Below are 22,821 nucleotides of genomic sequence, written 5' to 3'. Positions count from 1 at the left end.
AATGGATATTGTGGGCCCTCTGCCAGTTACAGAAACAGGAAACCGGTACATACTAACTTGTCAAGACAGCTTGTCAAAATACTTAATGGCCGTCGCGTTACCACAACAAGATGCGGAAACCGTAGCAAAAGGATTCGTAGAAAATGTTGTCCTACGATTTGGAATTCCCCAAGTAATTTTGACAGATAGGGGCAGTAATTTTTTGAGTGACGTTATGAAAAACGTATGTAAACTACTACATGTTAAACAAATACACACTACCAGTTATCATCCCCAATCTAACTTTATTGAAAGATCGCATAGAACCTTAGCAGAATTCTTAAGACATTATAAATGATGAACAGACTGACTGGGACAAGTGGTTAGCCTATGCCATTTTGCCTTCAACACCACACCCCATACAAGTACAGGGTTCAGCCCCCATGAGTTGATGTTTGGGCGTGTCCCCAATATACCAGGAATATTGCAAAAACCTGTTGAAAAGAATTTATCGGAAAGAGACGAGTATGTTGTACAACTAAAGAATAAATTACAGGAAATGTATAAACAGGCCCGTGAGAAATTAATACAATCAAAATTGCGTAGTAAGAAACAATATGATAAAAATATGAACGAATACCATTTTGTAGTAGGTGATAATGTACTATTATTTGATGAATCGGTAAGGAGAGGGCGTTCAAAGAAATTATCTAGTCAATGGATAGGTCCATTTAAAGTAGTAAATGTAGAGGGAGTGTTATGCACAATAAAAAGAAGTAAATTATCCAAAGTGCATGCAAATCGACTGAAACCATTTTTTTAATCTTGTTCTAGGACGCAGTGGATCACAGACCATTTTAACATATGTCAACCTCTCTCTTCTAGATATTAATTTTTAACAAGCAAAACAATATTTGTCAGTTAAAAAAAAAAAGAAATTGTGTTTTCATGAATATAATTTTGTAAGAAATAATTCAAATTGCGTTACAGTATTGAAGGAGTGTTTAAATAATATTAATAAAATGGAGACCAATCGTCAGTTGATTTTAGAAATGGTAAATGTAAAGGACGAAAATAACCGTCGGAAACGTGGTATTGTAAATGCCCAAATTTTGAAAATTGGTATTAATGAGCACATAAGTAATTTATACAAAATAATTCAGACAGTGAAAGACGATTATAATGTAATAATAAGTGCTATAATTAAAGCGCAACATGGTGTCTTGCAACCACATATAATATCTCCAGCTTAAATTATCCTACACCTAAGATCCTTAGAAAACCATAAAACAGATGGATTATCCTTACCTTTCCCACTGAGTGTGACCAACAGCCATTTAATATTAAAAATAATGGATTTGAGTGTGTTTGTTCATAATGGAATATTGTGTTATGTAGTAAAACTGCCGTTAGTAGATCAGTTGAAGTTCACATTGTATAAACTAATTCCTCTGCCAGTGCCTATACCCAATAGTAATTCAAAATTTGTATTTGTATTGCCCACAATGGAACTATTACTATCAGATCAATCAAAACAATTTTATGTAAAAATGACCACTGCTGAATATAATAAAAATTGCAAAACTATCACGTCAAATTTAAGCGTATGTAAACAAGTTTCTCCAATGTTTAGTACACACCAACATGAAGACTGTGAAATGCAATTGTTGTCCTTTGTTATGCAGTTCCCTAAGGACTGTAATAAACAGATAATAGAAAGAACCACTTCAGTATGGACTCAACTTTCCCCTAACAAATGGCTTTATGTAACTCCCAAACCAGAAATAATAACAATGATTTGTAGTAACTCAGCACCCAGAGACGTAAACTTAACGCGAGCCGGTAGATTAATGTTATTAAACAAATGTAAAGGTTTAGGGGAAAGAGTGGTCATTCAAAGTCAAACGGAATTCAGAAGTAATTATAGCAATAAGGACATTGTACCTCCTATTGTAATAGATTATGACTGTTGTGAAGGTGTGAACCATAACGTAAAATTTGATGACGTAATGCTGAGTTTGTCATTAAATAAAAATACTCCTAGTTTGGAAGACTTAAAACTAGTTGGACATAAAGTAGAAGCTGTTGAAAAGGCAATAAATGAGGAACAATGGAAATTGAATCATGCAAACCTCATGTATAAATTCTCTTGGGCAATATATGTTATTAGTATTGTAATAACAATAATGATTGTATGTGTATGTTGTATCAAATGTAAATGCTATAGGTTGTTTACTTGGTTTAACCGGAATGACTGTTGTTTCAAAGGTCTTTGCTTTCGACCTCTTATTGTTAACACTGTAAATAGAGATACGAGGTATGATAACCGTCCTTCAACGAGGACCGTAGAGAGGACACAAGCCCTCGCACACGAGATAACGGAGATGAGTTCATTGAGGAATGAATATGATGAAATAGAACCAGCACCTGTAGCACGAAGGAGGTAATTCCGCCAGTCAACAAGTGCCTGGCTTTCCCCGGGGGGGGGGGGAGGGATTGTTGTGTCCGGGATTCAGAGAGGGTAGACATAATGACAAGATTATTTCTTTGTATTGTATTTATTTCATTTAAGCATACGTTTTAAGACATTTATAAATATTGTACGTAGGTCTTATGATTCAGTGGAAATGGTACATGCGCATTTAGCCGGCTGATGCGTAGCGAATGTTTGTAATCTCAAGACGTCAGCGGGCATGTACACAGAACTGTTTGTGAAACTCTGTATGCTGTACAAACCAAGGATGAGTGTGCTTGTGCGTCGTTGCTGATTCCTGGAAGCCGGCGTGCCTCGTGACCGGACGCCTGAAAAACTGAACTTTGATCAGGGCGTTGCTGGCGGTGGACTTATGTGAGAGACGCTGAGGGACGAGAGCAGAGGAGGCTAGGCTCTCGGAGGGAGCGGACGTTCAGTATGTAATTATGGTTGTAGTTGACTTGTACTAAAATGAATTGTAGAATGGGCAGCAGCAGTAAAGAGGTCTTCCACTAAATCAACGAGTTCCTTCTTGGGGTACCTATCCCTTAATTTTGGCTATCAGCGAGTGTTCCGCTCGGCACTCGAACCCCATAGGCTCGACTGCACAGGAATAGGCAGTCGGGCGCAACATGAGTTGCAAAAACAGTTCACATCTTTGCAACTGGAAGATTTGTCAGCTGTTATTTCCAAGCAAGACAGAATTGATGCTGTTTGGTCACACATTGGTAGCATGAAGTCTGCAGACACGTCGTTGAAGTATGACAAGATTTCCAAAGTTATGTTGGCTGTTCTGTTAGTTCCACACAGTAATGCCCAATGTGAAAGAATTTTTAGTGTTGTTAAAAAAAATAAAATGCATTCAAGGTCATCTTTAAGTAATAATACAGTTAAAAACATCTCTGATTTTAAGAGCACTTCATCTGAGTGTTACAACAGAAGTTATAGTGAAGACTTTGTGAAAAGAGCGAAGAGAGCAACAAAACATTATTTGCAGAGCCAAAAGGAAAAAACAGCAGTTTGATTTTTGACATGTGAAATTTGTGCTATTACTTACTTATATGTGTTGTTTTATGACTTGTGTAGGACTATTTCATATTTGAATTTTAAACTGTTTTGAGAAATTTTATAGTGTGCTAAGTTTAAGTTTGCAGGGGCATAATTTTAACTTGAGTGTGGCAAAATTCAGGGGAAAAAAATAAAAAACACCACCCAGAAGATTAGTAGGTAAGTTGGTTTTCAAGAATTTTTAAAAGAAAAAGTGAATTTTATGTTTAGCAAAGAAAATTAAGTTTTAAAAAATATTTTTCATTTTGTTTGTTTAAATTATGGAGAATAGCATTCCTTTGCATGATATGTGATGTTTGTGTGTACATATGTGTATAACATATGTTTCCCACTTATTTGTGGTGAACAACTTGTGTATAACAGACATGAAATGCCGCGACCTATTTACGCACTTTTCGGAAAATTTTAAAATCTTACTGATAAGCAACTTTACAAGTTGGCAGGTCTGCTCCTGTCTGGCTTTAGCGAGATTACACGCAACACTATCAAGAACACATTCAAGTCCGGCGACGTCCAGGCTGGAGTTCAGCGGCGGCAGGCCCCACTGATTAAGCAAGGGATGATTGAGCTCGCGGCCCAAAAAAGGGATGGAGGGAGGGAATCTGGAAGCAGAATGACAGGCGGAGTTCAGGCCAACGTTAATGAAATATAAATCAGAGTCCTACAGAGTCTGATCTGAACGATGAAAAGATGTGAGGATGCTTTTAAGGACCTTATTGACTCTCTCTGGCTGATTGCCCTGGGGGAAGTAGGCGGAGCTGTAGATAGGCTTAATTGCCCACTCAAAACACATATCCCTATATACGTTCGACTGAAAATAACGGGCATTGTCAGAGACAATCATGCAAGGGGGACCTAACAACTTCCAGACTTGCTCCCTCAGGGCCTTTACAATGGTAGTGGCCTTCATATTTTTCAGTGGTAACAGAACCACGAACTTCGTGAAGATGTCTAACACCACTAACAGGCATACATTGCCCTTTCGGGACCGCGTCATCGGACCAAAAATATTGATATGAAGAACGTGCCAGGGGGCCACAGGAGGATCAGCAGCATAAAAGCCAATTTTAGAATTATGAGGGGGCTTCGCGATCTGACAGTCATGGCAACTGCGTACGTACAGTACTTCTGAACGTCCTTGTGTAACTCGGGCCAGAAGAGGTGGGCAGAAATTCTGCGAAATGTCTTGTCTATTCCCAAGTGTCCTCCAATCAGAGACGAGTGAAAAAGGAAAAGGAGGAGAGGGGAAAACGACGAAGGGAGGGGAAGGAATCGCTCAGCTGTACGGCGACGCAAGAAGCATATGCTTCAAATGGAATTGATTTTTTTAAGTGCTGCATGATTTGAAGTACAAACCTTTATGTTGACAACTGTTAGTAGTTTTACTAAACAACTTTATTTGTGAATACTGCTACTTTATTTTTATCACCAAAAGTTTACTGTACTTGACGTTGTTGTATTTATCATCTTGCTTTGCATATTGCATTGCAAAAAAAAGTAACATACCTATGTAATTTGAAATTTTGGCTCTTAGGGACAGTTTACACCTACATTAATTCAAACACATCAACTTAAAACCACTGGCATAATTTATGTAGGCGTTTAACTGAAGGAATTTGAAAATATGGTGGAGGATGGGGGGGGGGGGAAGGGGGGGGGTAGGAAATGATAAAAACTTTCTTGTTGAATGATGCCAAAATCAATATAAAAATATATCAAACTACATTAGCGCAGTAAAACCCTCTCACCAGAATTCCACTCAAAAATATTTCCTATTTAATAAGCTATAAAAATGTATCACTTGACCTATTGTACATATGTATAATTTTACTCTTTCAGTTAAGTTGCCACTGGTATGATATGTTTTAACTGTAAGTCTTTCAGTGGTATAGCATCCCACATTACCTCAATTGATGACATATGAAGGTTATCAAAATTACTATATCCTATGAATGTTCCAGACATGTCGGATCATTTAAATTTATTTTACTATGTTATTATGCAAAAGAGATAAATGTTTTGGACCAAAGATATCAGGTATTACACACATATTAAATGTAATAAAGATAGGTATGTATATTGAAGAACATAGTATTGCCTGTAGCATTGTGATGAATAAGCATTAATCAACAAATGCAAAGCTATAGACGTTGTGAAACCTGTTAGAAAAAAATGGCTTGGTGAACCTGAAACTTTACCATGACCAAGATTTACGAAAAAAAAAAAAAAAGAACTTTATATTTTATACTATAGATATATTTTGCTGGTCTTTTATTTTCGAGTATATATTTTTAAACATTTGTGGTGACCCGGAGTCGCTGATACATATACCAAGGAATATAACATAATTATAATTTCTGTTTATTGTAAGACTATGTTATGTGGATAAATAATTAGATGACAAATGATGTTTTATAAGGGTTATGTATATTGAATATTAAAAGGTAGCTCATAGTTAAAAGACATGTGCAGTAGACTAGATGATGCGCGTAGAATGTTTGTGAAAATCTTAATCATAGTGTACTAAAGCCTGACGTCAAGGAACCACGCGGTTGCAGCAGTGTCAATAAACATGTATACTTGCTCGATGCCCTGTGCAAACGAACGAATGAGTCTGCTTGTGTGCTCGTGGGAATGTGGAAGCCTCGATGGAAGGCAGGCCTCGTGACCAAGAACTGCCCGATGGACTTGGGGGAGGGGGAAATCTGTGGTAGAAGGCTGGTGGACACTCGGAGGGTGGGACTGATTGGCGTCGGATGTGCCATGTAATTCTGTAAGCTGTTTTAGTAGAGAACGCATATGGAGTTTAAGATGTGCTTAATAAAAGGACAGTCTTCAAGTTGATGCCTGCAGTTACGTCTCTGGGGTACCTATCCCTTAGACTTGGCAACGATACACGTCCGCTCAGTGTAGGAACACTCCACGGTCCGGCTGCAACTCTCAGGGCAGCCGGACACTACACATTTTAAAATTACATTGAATAATAATTATTATTATCAAAAAATGAATAAAAATAAAGGGCCCTTTGTACATAATGTAAGACATTTTATTAAAATGAATTATGGATTTTAAATAGTTATTAGTCCTGAATTTTCAGTGTCCTCTGCTATTTCAATAGAAAAATAAGCAGGTGCTTCCCTTAACACAGGAGCTCAGGAGATATCCTGGAAGCAATGCATTGAGGAGACCATCAAAAGCAAGGGAACTGTTGAACGATTGGAAACGTACAACGCGTTGAAAATCTTGAATCCATTGCATAACAAATAATGCAGCATATTACCATATATATATATATATATATATAAATAAAATTATACTCAAGGTTGCTACATCACGAAAAGGTAGAAAAAAAGGTAGGGGGGGAGGGGGGGGGTTGTATAAGTGAAACTTAAGGTTCCACTTACCAATTACGTTGGTAGAATTCATGTCGTCAGGCCGTGACGAGAAGAAGCATGGTACTGGTACTACACACTTGAAGATAAAATAAATAAAAGATGTCGGCAGTATAACTAAATAATTACGAGGAAGAGATGCTGGGAAACTATCCCATCTTGAAATGACTACATCTTTATTGAAATTCGCCACTTACACTTGTAAACCAAGATACAACTCAGATAAGCACGGTGGTTGCATCTGGCGCATGTCGTCGCGACGAGAGTCGAGGGACGCGAGCAGCGCGCTGGGAGGCAGAAGTAGCACCTGGAGGTCGGGCACGTCAAACACAGGAGTGTTAGGGACAGAGGGGGGAAGAAACAAAACTTCACAAGCAGTAGTCCGCAGAAGGGTGAAAGTGGGCGGGCCAGGACACTGCCGAGGTGTGAAAAGGATCCAGGCGCAAGGCCCAGAGAGAGCAGAGCACAGCGCTGGGAGGAGAGAGGGGGGAGGGAGGTAGTGTGGCGTGATGCACTTTTGCACAGGAAACAGGAAATGCAGTGAACAGCACTGGACGACAGGACGCTGCAAATGTCGGGCCGAAAGGCTTGGGAAAACTATATAAATATCTTAAAATACCTTTCGATAAATCTAAAAGAATACCTCAAACACAAAAAAGAAATTAAAACTTGCCATAAATGACACAAAAGTGACACACTGTTGATACGTCTAAACTTTTGAGTACCTTGAGAAACTTCTTACCAGGAAGTTGCTGTATTAACCATGGTTTAAAATTTTGGGCATGGGATTCACAAATCAAATGCTGGGGATTTAACGTAAAATGTGGAGTACAAGGTCAAGGAAATGTGCATCAGTCCTTTTATAATATTCTGTTGGTGTCCAGGTTTGTGAATAATTGCAGCAAACTTATGTTTTTATTATCTGACTGAACCTGAAACAAATTAGTGCAAATCTACAGTTTAAATAACAAAGACTTTAACATAAAATAACTTGGTTCAGCTATGATACTGACTGTTTCTGCTCAACTATAAACATAAATACCATTTTCTAATAAAAAAAAATTATTTCTTTCACAAATGGTTAGGGTTGTGTGAACCAAAAACAAGCTGACCTAACAGCAATTGGTTATGAATTAATTCTTTTGTTGGATAAAATTAAGTTAAAAATACTAAACCACTATTTCAACAGACATATCATTTGGTTTTAAGATATTTACCTGAAGAGATGAATAAGTATTTTATTCATAGTATATAAGAAAAAGTAAATCCATCTGAAGATATTTTTTTAAGATTAATTTTTATATAATCATTTGTCAAACATCTTGTACAAATGTTCATTAACTATACTGTCTCTAGTTAATAAAAAAAAAAAAAGGGGGGGAGGGGGTCTTGTATGCAAGTAGACAGTGTACTAAAGCTCACATACAATTGGAAGCCAAGTGTTTCAAATATGAGCCCCCTGCACATTTCTTCACAATTTTTTTGCGAATAAATGCTGAAGACATGAACCTGAACAGAATTTTTTTTGACATGATAACGTCTTATAAATCTATGAACGCCGGCTGCACGCTCGAAAAAGCATGACTCACTGTCACGTTGTGCCTGAGCAGAGCGTGCAAGAACCGGCCAACCACCGTGCGATAAAATCATCTATAATATCAAACAGGTTAAGGCGGGCTTTTTAAAAGCAGCAATTGAAAAATTTTGATTTATTTGTCTAATTTCATCATTTCAAATTAACAATTTGACATTGATTTGATTTCAGTTTATTTCTATAACTAATTTTTCATGATTATATTTAATTATTTAACTTAAATTTAAAAAAACTGTAAATAATATTTGAAAATTAAAAAGTATGCAATTTTTCATCAATGTTTTCTTATAACGTTATCACGTAAAATTATCGTCCATAAACAGACTTTACAGACAAACCCCCCCCCCCCCCCCCCCCTTTTACACTTTTGGTACAAGTTAATATTTTTGAACATTCTCACATCCTAACATATAATACTGAGCCGAAAATCAGTAATTTCTTGGCTCAATTTTTCAACTTTTATTTATTAAAATTTTTTTGCTTTCCCATAAGCTAGAGGACCTCATCAAAATTTATTTTCTCAGCTATACCACCCAGGGCTATACATATTAAAACATTACTAGTGGGTCTTAGAGAGTCTCAACATCTCAGCAGAGATATGCAGATGCTTACACGCAGCGTAGGCTAGCCGAGTCAATTTTATCTCCCTGCCTAACGTGCCTTCCACCTTGTTCCTCACGCAGGGGTAACTGCCTCGTCAGGCGAGCCTAGCTCGCTTTCCCAGGCCCAAGGTCCTGGCGAGCAAGCGGATGTGCTGGTCTTCCCCGCCACCCCTGGCCCTCTTAGGTTCTCTGCTATGCTTCCAGGAACCATGACCGAGGCATGGACCATACCCTCTCCCTTGTCAACCCCTCCTCTCCTTTAGGAACAAGCCACGCCTATGCTTGCGCTCCACGCACGAGGCTTGTGCGCGATCTCTCGAGCACAACCGAAACTAAGCATGCTAATATCAGTTTCTCCCGCCAGGGAGCACCACCTTCCAATCCCCCTTTGTCTTAGACGGCATACAGCAACACCACCGCTCGGTGCGCCAACTAAAGATGGCGCTGCCATAGAGAGTTTTAGATTTTTTTCTTGTGGCACTATGACGCCCACAAGCCCTGACCAATCCCAAGGCACTTTTCCTCCCATGGCCCACCTAGCTCCGCCCACTCTGTTTCACTTAGCTCCGCCCACTGTTTCTCTCTTCCCCCCTCCTCCTTTTCGGTTTCAAGACCATGCAGGAACTAAGGGACTCTCTCAAGTAGAGAGAGTCGTCAATCAACTGTGGTACGGGGAGCATCCTACATCTGCCGCGCTACTTCTACCGCAACTGTGTCTCTCCTGAGAAGTCGGACATCAAAGATTATAGGATGTAGTCGCGACGACCAGGGGAAAAACCCCCTTACAATTTTAAAATTAGACTACTTCATATTAGCGTTAGTGTTTTTCTGGTGAATTAAGTGCGTGCAACAGCGCTAGTGGTCGTCTACCATAACATGGATAGATAGTACCACCAACCTACCCCACAATTTGTGGGGTTTTCCATCCCCAGTGATGGGTAGACAACCACATCTACCCGCACTGAGTTTCTGATTTCGGCCATCTAAATTCCTCGCATTTGTTGTCAACTTTAGTCCGCTATCCGCCCCGTCACGCCTTGCCGTGCGGATGTCAGCACTTCGCATGCAGCTAAGTCTATGTTTGGAAGACACAATGTAAGAAATCTTAAGTTTTAAATTCTCTACGAACAATTTGCGAACTATTCAAATACCATTTAAAGAAAAAAATATAAAATATAGTAATGAAAAGTACTTGTTGATCCAAAATAATGGAAAGTTGTTTATTTTGATTTTACTACTCTGAAACCTTGTTTGTGCAACTTGCTTTAAAATAAATGTAATCTGTAAAGTAATTACATATCAAAGTATCCACGGCTGGCCTGTGTGTAGTAAATTCAATTATAATTTAATGTACTAAATTTTGAGTTTACTGGACCTGTGAATTTTCATAAAAATATTTACTGTCATTAGTTTGTTAGTCATCAAAGTGGTGACCAAAAGTATTAACTACCACACTATGATAAATCTGGCTTGTCCAAAATAAAATAAGTTAACCTTTAAAATAATCTAGAAGTAACCAGATTTCAGTGTTTTATTTCTATTTTTATATATTACGATCCACCTTAAAACCCCCACCAACCTTTTGGGGTGTTAACACCTAAATTCTTTGTATATTACCTGTGTTCCGCCTCTGTTCACTGTTCAAATGTCTTCTTGAGGTATGCCATAGCCCGTACGTTTCTAGCCTTTTTTTGTTTGAAGTACCTACTATGTCTACAGGAACACAGGTTTATTACAATACAACCTGCGATACTATAAAAAAGTATTTACACTTTCACCTGTTTATCACACAACTTCAGCAACGTGCAGGCACGCCGAGGGGCTGGAGAGGTGGACGTGCATGTGGCGGGTGAGCGCGTCCCGCTTGGAGAAGGAGGCGTTGCAGAACCTGCAGGCGAAGGGGCGGTCCCGCGAGTGGACCAGCATGTGGCGTCGCAGCGAGCCGCCCAGCAGGAACCGGGCGGCGCACAGCGGGCAGCGGAACGGCTCCTCGCCCGTGTGCACCAGGACGTGCTTCTCCAGGTAGTTCTTGCGCGAGAAGTCGGCGCTGCACACGGAGCACTTGAACGGCCGCTCCGCCTTGTGGTTGTTCCTGTGCCTCTCGAGGTTACGCTTGTCGGCGAAGCGCGACACGCACACGTCGCACTCGAAGCGCTTCTCCCCGCTGTGGACATCGAGGTGTCGCTTCAGCGCGCCCTTGAGCGAGAAGGCGGCATCGCACAGCGGGCAGCGGAACGGCCGCGCGCTCGCGTGCGTCGCCACGTGGCGGCCCAGGTTCCCGCGCTCCACGAACTCGGCCGGGCAGAACGAGCACCTGAGCAGCCTGTGGCGGGTGTGCGTGAGCATGTGCCGCTTGAGGTAGGCGTCCAGGGAGAAGCTGGCGCGGCACTCGGGGCACTCGTGGGGATTGTCGGAGCCGTGCGTGGCGAGGTGGCGCCCCAGGTTGCGCCTGTCCGCGAACCCGGCGCGGCACACGGGGCAGTGGTGGGGGCGCGTGAGCAGGTGCTCCGTCAGCTGCGCCTTGCTGTGGAAGCCAGCGCTGCGGTCGTCGTGCGGGTTGCTGAGTGGCACGTGGAACTGCGAGGCCGCATCGCCCGGCTGCCTCTTGGTCACGAGGCCGCCCGGGGCCCAGCCTGGGAACACCCCCGGTACTGTACTCAGCACATCAATTACAGCAATGTTTCTGTTGGATTTGTAAATAGTGCTTAGTCTAGATTTATATTAACTAATCCAAGTGTTGGACGCTTCAAAATTCAAATATGGTGCCATTTTGCTGCCATTAACTCAAGCGATCCTGGTGGCCACCAGGAAAGACTCAGTGGTTCATCTGGTACCGGCGTCATCGGATGTTCGGCTATCGTTTTTGACTTTCATGTTATCTGGTAACAGTTTCAGTATGAAACATTTGGTCCTCCGGGCCGGATAAATCCGCTAACCGTGATTACTGAGCTATCGGGTTCAGTTATAGTTATGTTGAGAGATTCGGAGTGTTTGTTTGCGTCGTTCGGTGTACCGAGTCTCCTTTGTCCGTCGTTGCGCCGCCATATAAACGTGAACGGGTTATCATCTTAATGTGCTATTAGCTTCCCGTGGAAGGGAAGATAACAACTGAGTGCGTAAGGGAAGATAAGAACTGAGTGCGTAAGGGAAGATAAGAACTGCCTTTATCACACTGACGGTGCTGGTGCTGACGAAGCCCTTTGTGTCGTGCCGCACTATTATTTCTTATCTTTCCACGGTAACCAGATACTGATAATGACCGGTCTGCTATAAGATTGCGTGTTTTCTAAGATTGGCTGTGAAATATGACTTTGAATTATTAAGTAGACGTTAACATAGATTTTGCCAAGTCTTTGTTTGGCATTACTACTTATATCGATACAAAATCGATTCAGAAAGTCAATTTACAAGACATGAAAAATCGATTACATTTAACTTTTATATTTTGTGCTCCCATTCTTGACTGATTGAGTGTAATTCGGGAGAATAAACACAACCATGACTGACAATGTTTCAGCTTTGGAGCGACGTTTGAAGCGTGCCGAAAACAGATAACACTGGCCAAAAGGGTTACTACAGACACTTCTAAGGAGTCATTATTCTTTGCAACCTGTCGGGACTTATTTCAGCTTCGTAGTGGGTTTGAAAATGACCATTTGACTTATGAATTGGCATGCAAGGAGCAAGTTGATTTTAATGACACAAGGCATACAAGTAGGCTAAATCACTTTGACGATCTTTATTATGAAGTTAATGCAATCTGGGACACATTAGTGCAGGATTCTAAGAACCGGAACAAAGAAACACGTAATCAATGTGCAGCTGGGTCGTCACCCCGTCTGCCAGCTATTGATTTACCCCACTTTCAGGGTAATCCAACAGAATGGCTCAGCTTCTCTAATCTGTTTGAGGCTCTGGTTGTAGACAACCGAAGTCTCACCAATGTAGAGAGACTATCATACCTACAGTCAGCTTTGTCTGGTGAGGCATTGGCAGTAATTCAGGCATTACCCTTGACTGATTCGAAATACAGTATTGCTTGGGAACTACTGTCTAAGAGGTACAGTAACAAGCGCTTGATTGTTTCATTGCACATTGAAGCAATTATGCAAATACCATCTGTGTCATTAGAGACCCCAGCATCAGTGAATAAGATCATGTCTCTTCTGGCAGAGCACATTGCGGCATTGCGAGTGCTGGATGTCAATGTTGAAACATGGGACCCGCTGTTGCTGCATATCATTGAAGCTAAGCTGCATAAGGTTTTGCGTAACCAGTGGGAGCTGTTTATTAATGACAAAGGAGCAGAGTTACCCAAGCTTACCGAGTTTTTGTTATTTTTAGAGGGTTACCGCCGTGCAGCTGAGTCACAGCTAGTGACGTCTGGGAAAACCTTAAGAGCAAGTCATCTATTTATTCTAAGCCAGCTTCTAGTTATGTGCAACATCAGTCATTCGCAGGAAACACTGTTTACAAGTCAGTGAAGTGTGTCATATGCAGTGGAACTCACAAAATCTACCAGTGCCCCAAGTTCCTTGAGTCATCTCCAAAGGAAAGGTATCAGATGGTGAGGTCAGGAAACCTCTGTTTGAACTGCTTGCGAACCTCTCATCATGCAAGCGCATGCCTTTCGTCTTCTCATTGTCGGTCTTGTGACTCTCAACATCACACACTACTTCATTTTAGTGACATGCGACCACAGTCACCAGACCATGATGGTGTGAATGCGTTGTGTGCTTCATCTCCTGGACAATATTTGGCTGCATCCGAACTGCATAATCAAGATAGTCCATCTACGATTTTGCTGTCCACTGCACTCATAGAAATTCCAGTCAGCTCTGGCAGGACTCACACAGTTCGAGCACTCTTGGACTCTGCCAGCCAATCCAGCTTTATGACAGAAGGTTGTGGAAGAGGCTAGGCTTAATACGTCGAAAGGCAGCTCTGCCAGTCTACGGTGTTTCCCAGGTACCAGTGCATGTCGCTAGGGGAGTAACTGACTGTTTAGTGAAACCAGTTGGTCAGGAGGGTCCGCGATTGTCACTCACTGCCTTCATTTTACCTAAGATCACCGGCTCACTGCCTACAACACAACTGAACCCTCATTCATGGGATCATCTTTCCCATTTGCAACTAGCTGACCCTCACTATGCACAGCCTGGGCCTATTGACGTGCTAATTGGGGCAGATCTGTTTCCCTATGTGCTGAGCGGGCGCACACTAAGTCTCAGTACCCAGGTCCCTGTAGCGATTGGCACTGTCTTTGGATGGGTAGTGATGGGGAGAGTACCCACATCTGCAGTATCGCTCAGTTGTGTATCACTTCATTCTATTACACCTAGTGATGGGACATGGAAATTTTCCCACCAGGTGGGAAAATATTTTTTGGGAAAATATAGGGAATTTGCCCAAATTATATTTTCCCACCCACAAACTGGGTATTTATTTTTCTTTTGTTTTGATATATAATTATTATATGTTATATTATATATTATCTACCATTTGGTTGCAGTAATTATTACTTAAGAACAATAGTTTCAGTTGGCAGTTTTGAACTAATAACTTCAAACATTTTCAATGTGACTGTTGGTTAGCATGCTAGAAATAAACCATAACCTCAAAACCATAACCATAACCTCAAAACTGTGTGCTATTGTGATGACTTTTGTTACTTTGTGGTGATAGTGTTTATGAAAGCCAGTTCAAATAAAAGTGTTAAAAATTGGAAGAAATAAAAGCAGTGTTTGGAAAGTGTACAACGAAAGAGGTGATAAAACTGTAGACTGCAAGTATTGTGGAAAACATTATAAATTTGCAAATGACTGCGCTGAACTTCGTTCTATCCACTGGCTCTATCCGGCCGTCCGGGTGTGTCATACTGCAGCGCGCTTGGGACAACAATGGCCTAAGTCATTACACGCAAATACAAACAAATACATTATAATTCTGAAGTTTTTTCCCCACATTAGCAGTTTGGAACCCCAGGGATGGTAAATATAAACCTTCCTACATGTCTAGGCTATCAATTAAAATATATATTTAGAAGGAAATATACAGTAAGTGATTGCACAAGGGCCTCTGAGGCCCTCCAATGTGTGGTATTCAAGGAATCTATCTCAAACAATAATTTTTTTGACCCACTTTGGCCGTTCGTAAAGATAGAGCTGATACACAGGGGCCTTCCTACAAGTATCTGCTACCAATAAAAAATTAATTTGGAAGGGCAACTCCCGTACGGGTTGCACAAGGGCCTCTGAGGCCCTCCAATGTGTGGTATTCAAGGAATCTATCTCAAACAATAATTTTTTTGACCCACTTTGGCCGTTTGTAACGATAGAGCTGATACACAGGGGCCTTCCTACAAGTATCTGGAACCAATAAAAAATTAATTTGGAAGGGCAACTCCCGTACGGTTTGCACAAGGGCCTCTGAGGCCCTCCAATGTGTGGTATTCAAGGTATCTATCTCAAACAATAATCTACTAAGCATTGGTATGCCAAACAAAATTTTTTAATAGTACAAACATCCTTTAAGACTTTATGTTAGAATTTATAGTAAAAAAAGAAAACCTAAAAGATACACATTACAATGTTGATAATATTTAGTTAACATTGAAATGTAGAGATAGCACAGCACTGTCATACAGTAGACACACAAAAAATTGTTAGCCTACATATATTCACAGAGGCGGATTTACAAATTTTCAAGGTAAATGCTTTAAAGGTTTTGCCGCCCTTGCCTCTACAATTTTCATGTCCTAGATTATTTTTACAATCCAACAATTTCGTTGAAATTGCATGCAAAATAATTTTTGGGTATATTTTGGAGTTAATCAAAGCTCAATCATGTATGATTAATAACACAGGGTAATAACACAGGGCTACTTATACAATAATGTGAATTTGGTAAACGTGAATAAATAATCATTATTGCGCTTACAAACAGTTATAAATAATCAACTCAGTCAAGTTATAAAAGTTTGTTACAATACCTTTACGTGCGATTTTTTGTTGGCAAAATCATTGATGATATTGTAGTAAGTAATCTTGTTCATTATATACAAACCATACAGTTCGCAGACTCCAACCAGTAGGATGACTGGCATGTATGGGTTGATAGTGGGAAGAGAGAAATACATTTTCTATAATTTCAAATTTCACTCATAAAAAGTGTGGGCAGAGGGCGCAAAGGCCGATTACTGGTTTGAGGGGGGGGGGGGGGGGGGGAGGAGAGGCGGCGAGAACTAGCTGTTTTACTCTAGAATATGGAAGTTTGCTACACGGATTCACGGAACGTACAATGACAAGGGAGAGGGGAAGGTCATTGGCAAAATTTGTTGCAGACTTCTATCTGTAAAACATCAGGAAACAGTGTAACGTTTTCCACCCTGACTTACGTTTGTTTGGGCGTCATTGGTTGTTGCACGACTCCCCAACCAAAGGGATTTTCCAGCGGTTCAGTGGTTACCGAGAAATAGCTACACAAGAGTTTGTCACATCCAGTGGCGTAGCCAGGATTTGTGTATGGGGGCTGTTAAGAAGCATGGGCCCCCCACCCCCGTATTAAAGCGGGGGGTCCGGGGGTCCTCCCCCGGAAAAATTTGGATTTTAAGATGTAAAATAGTGCTATTTTAGCAGTTTTCGGTACTTAAATTTAAATATTGTAATGGTAAAATTTTTATTAATTTTAATATGAAATTTGTTTGAGTGATGAATAAGAAATTAATTAAAGATTTGGTGCTAGGGGGGGGGAGGGGGGGTTCGAACCCCTAAAACCCCCCCCTGGCTACGCCCCTGGTCACATCACTTCCACTCAACCAACTCCAACACGTTGATCCAATCTTTTTGCAGTTCCGCTTCCTTACTCCTCCCCTGTGCACCTTACACACATGTTTTCTTTCCGCGTCCCATCCTCCATCTTGTCCTTTCTTTCTCTCCCGTCCCCTCTTCCGCCGGCACTGCGTATCCCTCCGCCGCACTCCAAATGAGGGAATTTGAATTCAACACTGTTTAGCAAGCTCACTTATTCTAATGAAGTATAATTTCAGAAAGTGTTTAACCACTATTATTGAAGTCCTACAAATTAGTTCACAATGCAAAAGTTTCAAGCTAAATACTAGGTGGATCAGGGCTCAAGAAAGTAGTTCCTAGCCAATACTGCTATCGAAGCGGTTGGAAGAAGTGGCTTAACTGCCATTTTACCAGGGCATTGGGGTAAGCTCCAGTCCACCTCACAACAGAAAACCGAACCGTCATGCAGGAATCTTTTTGATTTCTATTAGGTATATATTAAAAAAAAAAATTGTTGCCCCAAAAATCTGCCGCCCTAGACTCAAGCCTACTCAGCCTGCTGGTAAATCCGCCACTGTATATTCAACATCATGTTGTATAATAGAATTTTGTGATGAAATATTTATATAATAATATATTATATGAGCTCAATAAGGTTAAGGTTTGTTTGTAGGGAAGTATTTACAGACTCTATAAACCAACCAGTAGTTTATAGTAATTGATAATTTTATTTTATTTTAAAATTTGTATATATTTATTTGTGAAGTATTGCCACAACTTGTGTTTTGGGGAACTTTCTTCTTTTTCTTTCATTATACTTGATAGTAAATTTTAACAACGATATCTTTGGATTTTAAATACTTATTTGCCTACTTCCTCTATTCTTGCTTTTGAATTACAAGGTCGATGGAGGGTTTTTATTAGGAATGTGGAATTCGAACGGTGAGCATAAAAGAACATGATAAGCAGCAGACTTGACTGAGACCTTGAGCTATACGACTCTAAAATTTATTTAAAACTTATAGTTAATCGCATGCCAATATTCATCAAGAACTACATAATAATAGTCCTCGAAGATAGTCAAGAACTACATAGTCGTCATCGAAGATAGTCAAGAACTACATAGTCGTCCTCGAAGATAGTCAAGAACTACATAGTCGTCATCGAAGATAGATAAGAACTACATAGTCGTCTTCGAAGATAGTCAAAACTACATAGTCGTCATCGAAGATAGTCAAGAACTACATAGTCGCCCTCGAAGATAGTCAAGAACTACATAGTCGTCCTCGAAGATAGTCAAGAACTACATAGTCGTCCTCGAAGATAGTCAAGAACTACATAGTCGTCATCGAAGATAGTCAAGAACTACATAGTCGTCCTCAAAGATAGTCAAGAATTACATAGTCGTAATCGAAGATAGTCAAGAACTACATAGTCGTCCTCGAAGATAGTCAAGAACTACATAGTCGTCATCGAGGATAGTAAAGAACTACATCATTATCAAGAATGTGAACAACTGTCCTTTGTCGTCATCAAGAATCACCGGTTTGGAGACCCATCAACTACCAATCGCTGTCCACACCGGAACCTGTTCAACACCAAGCTGTATATACTGAGGGCCGCTGTTCCTGTGGAGCCATCATCGTGAAGATCAAGAACTAGAACATCACTACGTCATTACGAATGTAGTCACTGATATGCGCAGTTCACGGTATAGTTGAAATACCCTATCTTAAGATTGTATTGTCCTTAACTTGCGGCATATTCCGAGGTAACTATGAACTATGAGAACTTGTTACATCTTTCCAACTCCACAAGCTTATAATTAGTAGCAGTACATAACCCGATAGCAGTTTATCAATCTTATTTCTGATTCACCTACTTACACCCATATAATCTGAGATACTAACTGAAGAGTCCCGATTGAGCTAAAATAAGTTAAAACTTTGCTACATTTGAATATAGCAATATTTGTAATATCAAGTTCCAAAATATTATTGCAATATAAATATTGAATTTTTATTTGAAGAGGTGTCCTATTACACAGGTTGTGCAATATTAATCTTTTAAACCATTCTACTGAATATAGTTATTCATGTAAAAATTCAAATTATAATGTTATAATGTGAAAACAATTTCATTTACAGCAATACAACTAGTAATATTAAAACCGTGAATTGTTTGTATTATTCTTTGAATTGTAATGAAAATTAAGATTAACGATAAAGTATAATTTTGTGTGTGTTAATAATACAGTGGATAACCTTAACGTAAAGTATTACAGATTGTTTTCGATTCACCACCAATAATTATAAACATATACTCAGAGATCATATATGTTATTTAGAGCTTCTAAAATTTGGTAGAAACCAAATTACTATCTTTGTTGGTCTGCCAATAACCGGGCTAGGCATATTGTCATCGGCGGTCACAACTGATTTCTGCCATTTAAGCACACATACAAACACCACTGGCCTGCAATAGTTCGGTTGCCGCCATCCTGTACTGCTTTTTAGGATGACTTGCAACTTGAATCAGGATCTGACGTTAATTTTTCCACAGCACATATTAAAAAAAATGTCATATTAAGTTTTTTCATCACATGCATGCACTAATGCACTTCTTACATTGTTCTTACATTGTTAGGAGGAGTATTTCTTTAATTAAGATTTCCAGATTCATTTATTAATTCGATGACCTGTAGCCATCTGGCAACACTGTATGATCACGCTCAATCTAGAGCTGGCAACACTGTACAACACAGCAAGTTTTGCTGAATGGTGCCATTCTGTTGTTGTGCTTTGTCTGAGTTGTGCTTCGCTCGTTAGTGAAAAGAGATTCTTGTCTTCGAAAGTGTTCTATACATGACATACTGAGTTAATCTTACACTGGAAAACAAATAATGACACACCAAGTAATTTTAGTGTCTAATTATGTTTCACACTGATGCCAACATTGATCACTCTTCAAGTTTCTGTCAATAAACTGTGATGTGTCGACTGGCCTCAATGCCGACACTTGCTTGAATGTTAGATGATTTGTTATGTCACTTTGAAAATTGTATATCAACTTTTAAAATTAGTTTTATTCTTCGTGTCACAATAAATTGTAATCAATGTACTGTTCTTATTTTCGTAAAAAATCTTCATTCAAATCCAAATAACCTACTATCACTATCTAATACGTCAACGCTGAACTCATTTCACATAACATTTCGCTCCTTTTTTTTTTATCGAAAGAAAGTTACAATATCCTTAAATAGACTTAAAACTTTCATCATTAACTTGTACACGAAATATATTTGAAAAAAAAAAAAATTGTTGTGTAATTATAGTTAATTACATGTAAATATATACTATAAATGCGTTATATTATTTATTTCTGGTATTTCATAGCAATGCTGATGCTATCTTGATTTGGCGCTGATACAGTCATTCCTTCTTATCCAGTTTATATCAACACGCTATGTCGTAGTTCCAAGAATAGTCCAGATAAATCCTGCTACGTGTGCTGATAAGACAGCAGCGAAACATAACAGAGTTCATGAGAAAAGCCTTCTATGCCTACTTCAGCATCAAATGGGAGACTAAGACAAGCCGTGGCACCACATGGCACTTGTAGAACCTGTAAAGAGCAGTTGTGATGATAAGTGAACGGTGATGAACAGCGTTGCCTTTCGGAATTCCCCAGAACTCACTGCTACTTCTGTTCTGTGAATGTGAAAGGATTTAACAGCTGGAACAAAGGAACATTGTGTATCCAAGCAATATTCCATCCCCAATTCTACCTGTTACTCGTGGCCCTGATGTACTAGTACCACAACTACCGGAACATTTACAGGATTGTCCCTCTTCTGAACCTGAATGGGACGCAGAAATGGCCGGCCCTAACTCTGATTGTGATTTCTCGCCTGAAGGTGTTGAAAAAGAACCTAAACTTTCAAGCAAAGTGCATTAAATGATCTTGGCCTTACTCGGGTCTAGACTGTGCGAAAGGAACATGTTGGCACCAGAGACGACGTCCCATTGGTACAGACATCGCGAACGAGACTTTACACCCATCTTTTTTGAAGAGGGAACTTTGGTTTATAGCAGCAAAATTCTGGAATTTATGCTGGAACTAGGATTACCACAGTATGACCCTGTCCACTGGAGACTTTTTATCGATGCCTCCAAGCGTAGTGTGAAGTGCGTCCTTCCTTCTTCACAATGAAAACAAACTTGCATCCGTTCTCGTCGCACATTCAGTTATCATGCGAGAAAAATGCGGGAATCTTGAGATGATGTCGTGTAAACTGAAGTACCAGGAACAAGTGCCAAGTATGTAGATGGTGATTTTAAAGTCACAGGTAGAGGTATTCCGTTAGGTTTACAAGCACGTTACACAGAGCACCTCTGGTCTCTGTGTGAGTGGGACAGTCCAGCAATGTGCCGTTTATTGGTGTTTTTGGCACAGATTGCAAATTTAAGATTATATATTTTTATCATTTTTAAACTAATTTAATTTTTGTCCGACTACGGTACACTTCTATCAAACATTTCTCAGTCTAGTTCTCTGTCCCTTGTTCTCACCACCTAATACAATATTTTTGCCAGCACATGCTATGCTAGCAGGATGACTGCAATTTCTCTTGCTCCCTAGCACGTCCGGGGTCTGTAATATTAATTCCCTATAAGATTAAATTTGCACAGAGCAGCTTCTGGCATGCGAGCTCTATTTCTTAGCGGCCTACTGAGCCCAGCGAGTCTCGGCACGACCGAGTATCTCGTGGACCCTCTTTCCCAGCCTCGTTGCATTTTTTGTCCACCCTCACCCCCAGTTCCCCCCCCTTTGTTTCTCAGAATTTAGCCCAGGATCATTACCCTGACGTGAACTCGGCAAGTAGTGGCCTACTTCAAGGACAATTTGCAGAAAAAATATGTGCAAATATGGACCACACACGACATCTAGTGGCAGAAATAGTAACTTCTGCACTTGCACGCCCGCGACACCTAGTGGCGACATTGCTAACCTCCCTCTATTTTCCCCTTTAGGCCGCCAGAGAGCAGCACCGGCTGCGCCATAAGCCCTTATGCTTTCAACTCGCGTCCTGTAAAAGTCGATTCTATGTAGCATTCTGTGCCCGCTGGTAGAGAGCGCGGCAGTCGTCCTTCGGCGCATCAACTGATGTTGTTGTTACGCCCACCTTGGTCACCTCCGGAAGTTCTCGGCCCAGAGCAGAACCTTCCCCCTCTTTTCTCTAGGGCCGAGCGCCCGTTTTAATTAGGAGCATTATCCGCTATAGCGGCACTTAGACTTCGGCTACTTACCGCGGAGCAGGACGGCCTGTCATCTCGGCGTCCCCTCTGTTGAGAGGCTTTTTCGCGGCAACGACAAACTCTTCATTCGAGTAAGGAATGTAGTCAGCTGTGTTAAGGGATGTGATCCCAGTTTCGAAATTTGATAGTAGCCAGTCAGTCATTGTAATTAGGCAACAAGTAATGTCAAAGTTTAAATTTTATAATTTTTTATATCATTCTAAATTATGGTTTCTTCCGCGACCTCCGCGCTATTCTCGGTCTGCGCCTTTTGGATTTCTGCGCGAGACTATTCGTGAGTCCAGGAGCTACACCCTGTTTGGTGAGTACTTTGGTCTCTTTTCCTCCCCGTATTCCCATTTGTAGGCTTTCTCGCGAGAACTGTGTTTGGCTATCTGGAAGCAGGTCTGATTCGTCTGAATTTGACTTGTGTTTCAGACAGGATCCAACACTTGGGCACCGAAATTGCACCCAACATGTTGTCCAGGACCTAGAGCTTCGAGTCTCTTTAAGAAGAACTTCATCCGGGCCAGATGTCCAACTTTGAAGCCCCGGGTGATATTTAAAAATATAATTTCTCCCTACAACCAACGAACGAACTTATTTTAATGAATACCAGCGAGCAG

At 40.4% G+C, this 22,821-nt stretch overlaps 1 protein-coding gene across 1 annotated transcript in view; it reads right to left on the bottom strand.

The window, feature by feature from the left end:
- Positions 1–10,822: 10,822 nt before the first annotated feature.
- LOC134540440 (gastrula zinc finger protein XlCGF7.1-like) overlaps positions 10,823–22,821 on the bottom strand; it is a 30,943-nt gene continuing 18,944 nt past the window's right edge. The window contains exon 4 of the mRNA XM_063383191.1: positions 10,823–11,741. Coding sequence (XP_063239261.1) covers positions 10,894–11,741 — 848 coding nt within the window. The 3' untranslated portion in view covers positions 10,823–10,893. The remainder of the gene's footprint in view (positions 11,742–22,821) is intronic.

The sequence above is a fragment of the Bacillus rossius genome, chromosome 16 (genome assembly GCF_032445375.1).
Source record: "Bacillus rossius redtenbacheri isolate Brsri chromosome 16, Brsri_v3, whole genome shotgun sequence".
Lineage (NCBI taxonomy): Eukaryota > Metazoa > Arthropoda > Insecta > Phasmatodea > Bacillidae > Bacillus > Bacillus rossius.
The sequence above is the reverse complement of the archived record's forward strand: the minus strand, read 5'-3'. Positions and strand labels throughout refer to the sequence as shown.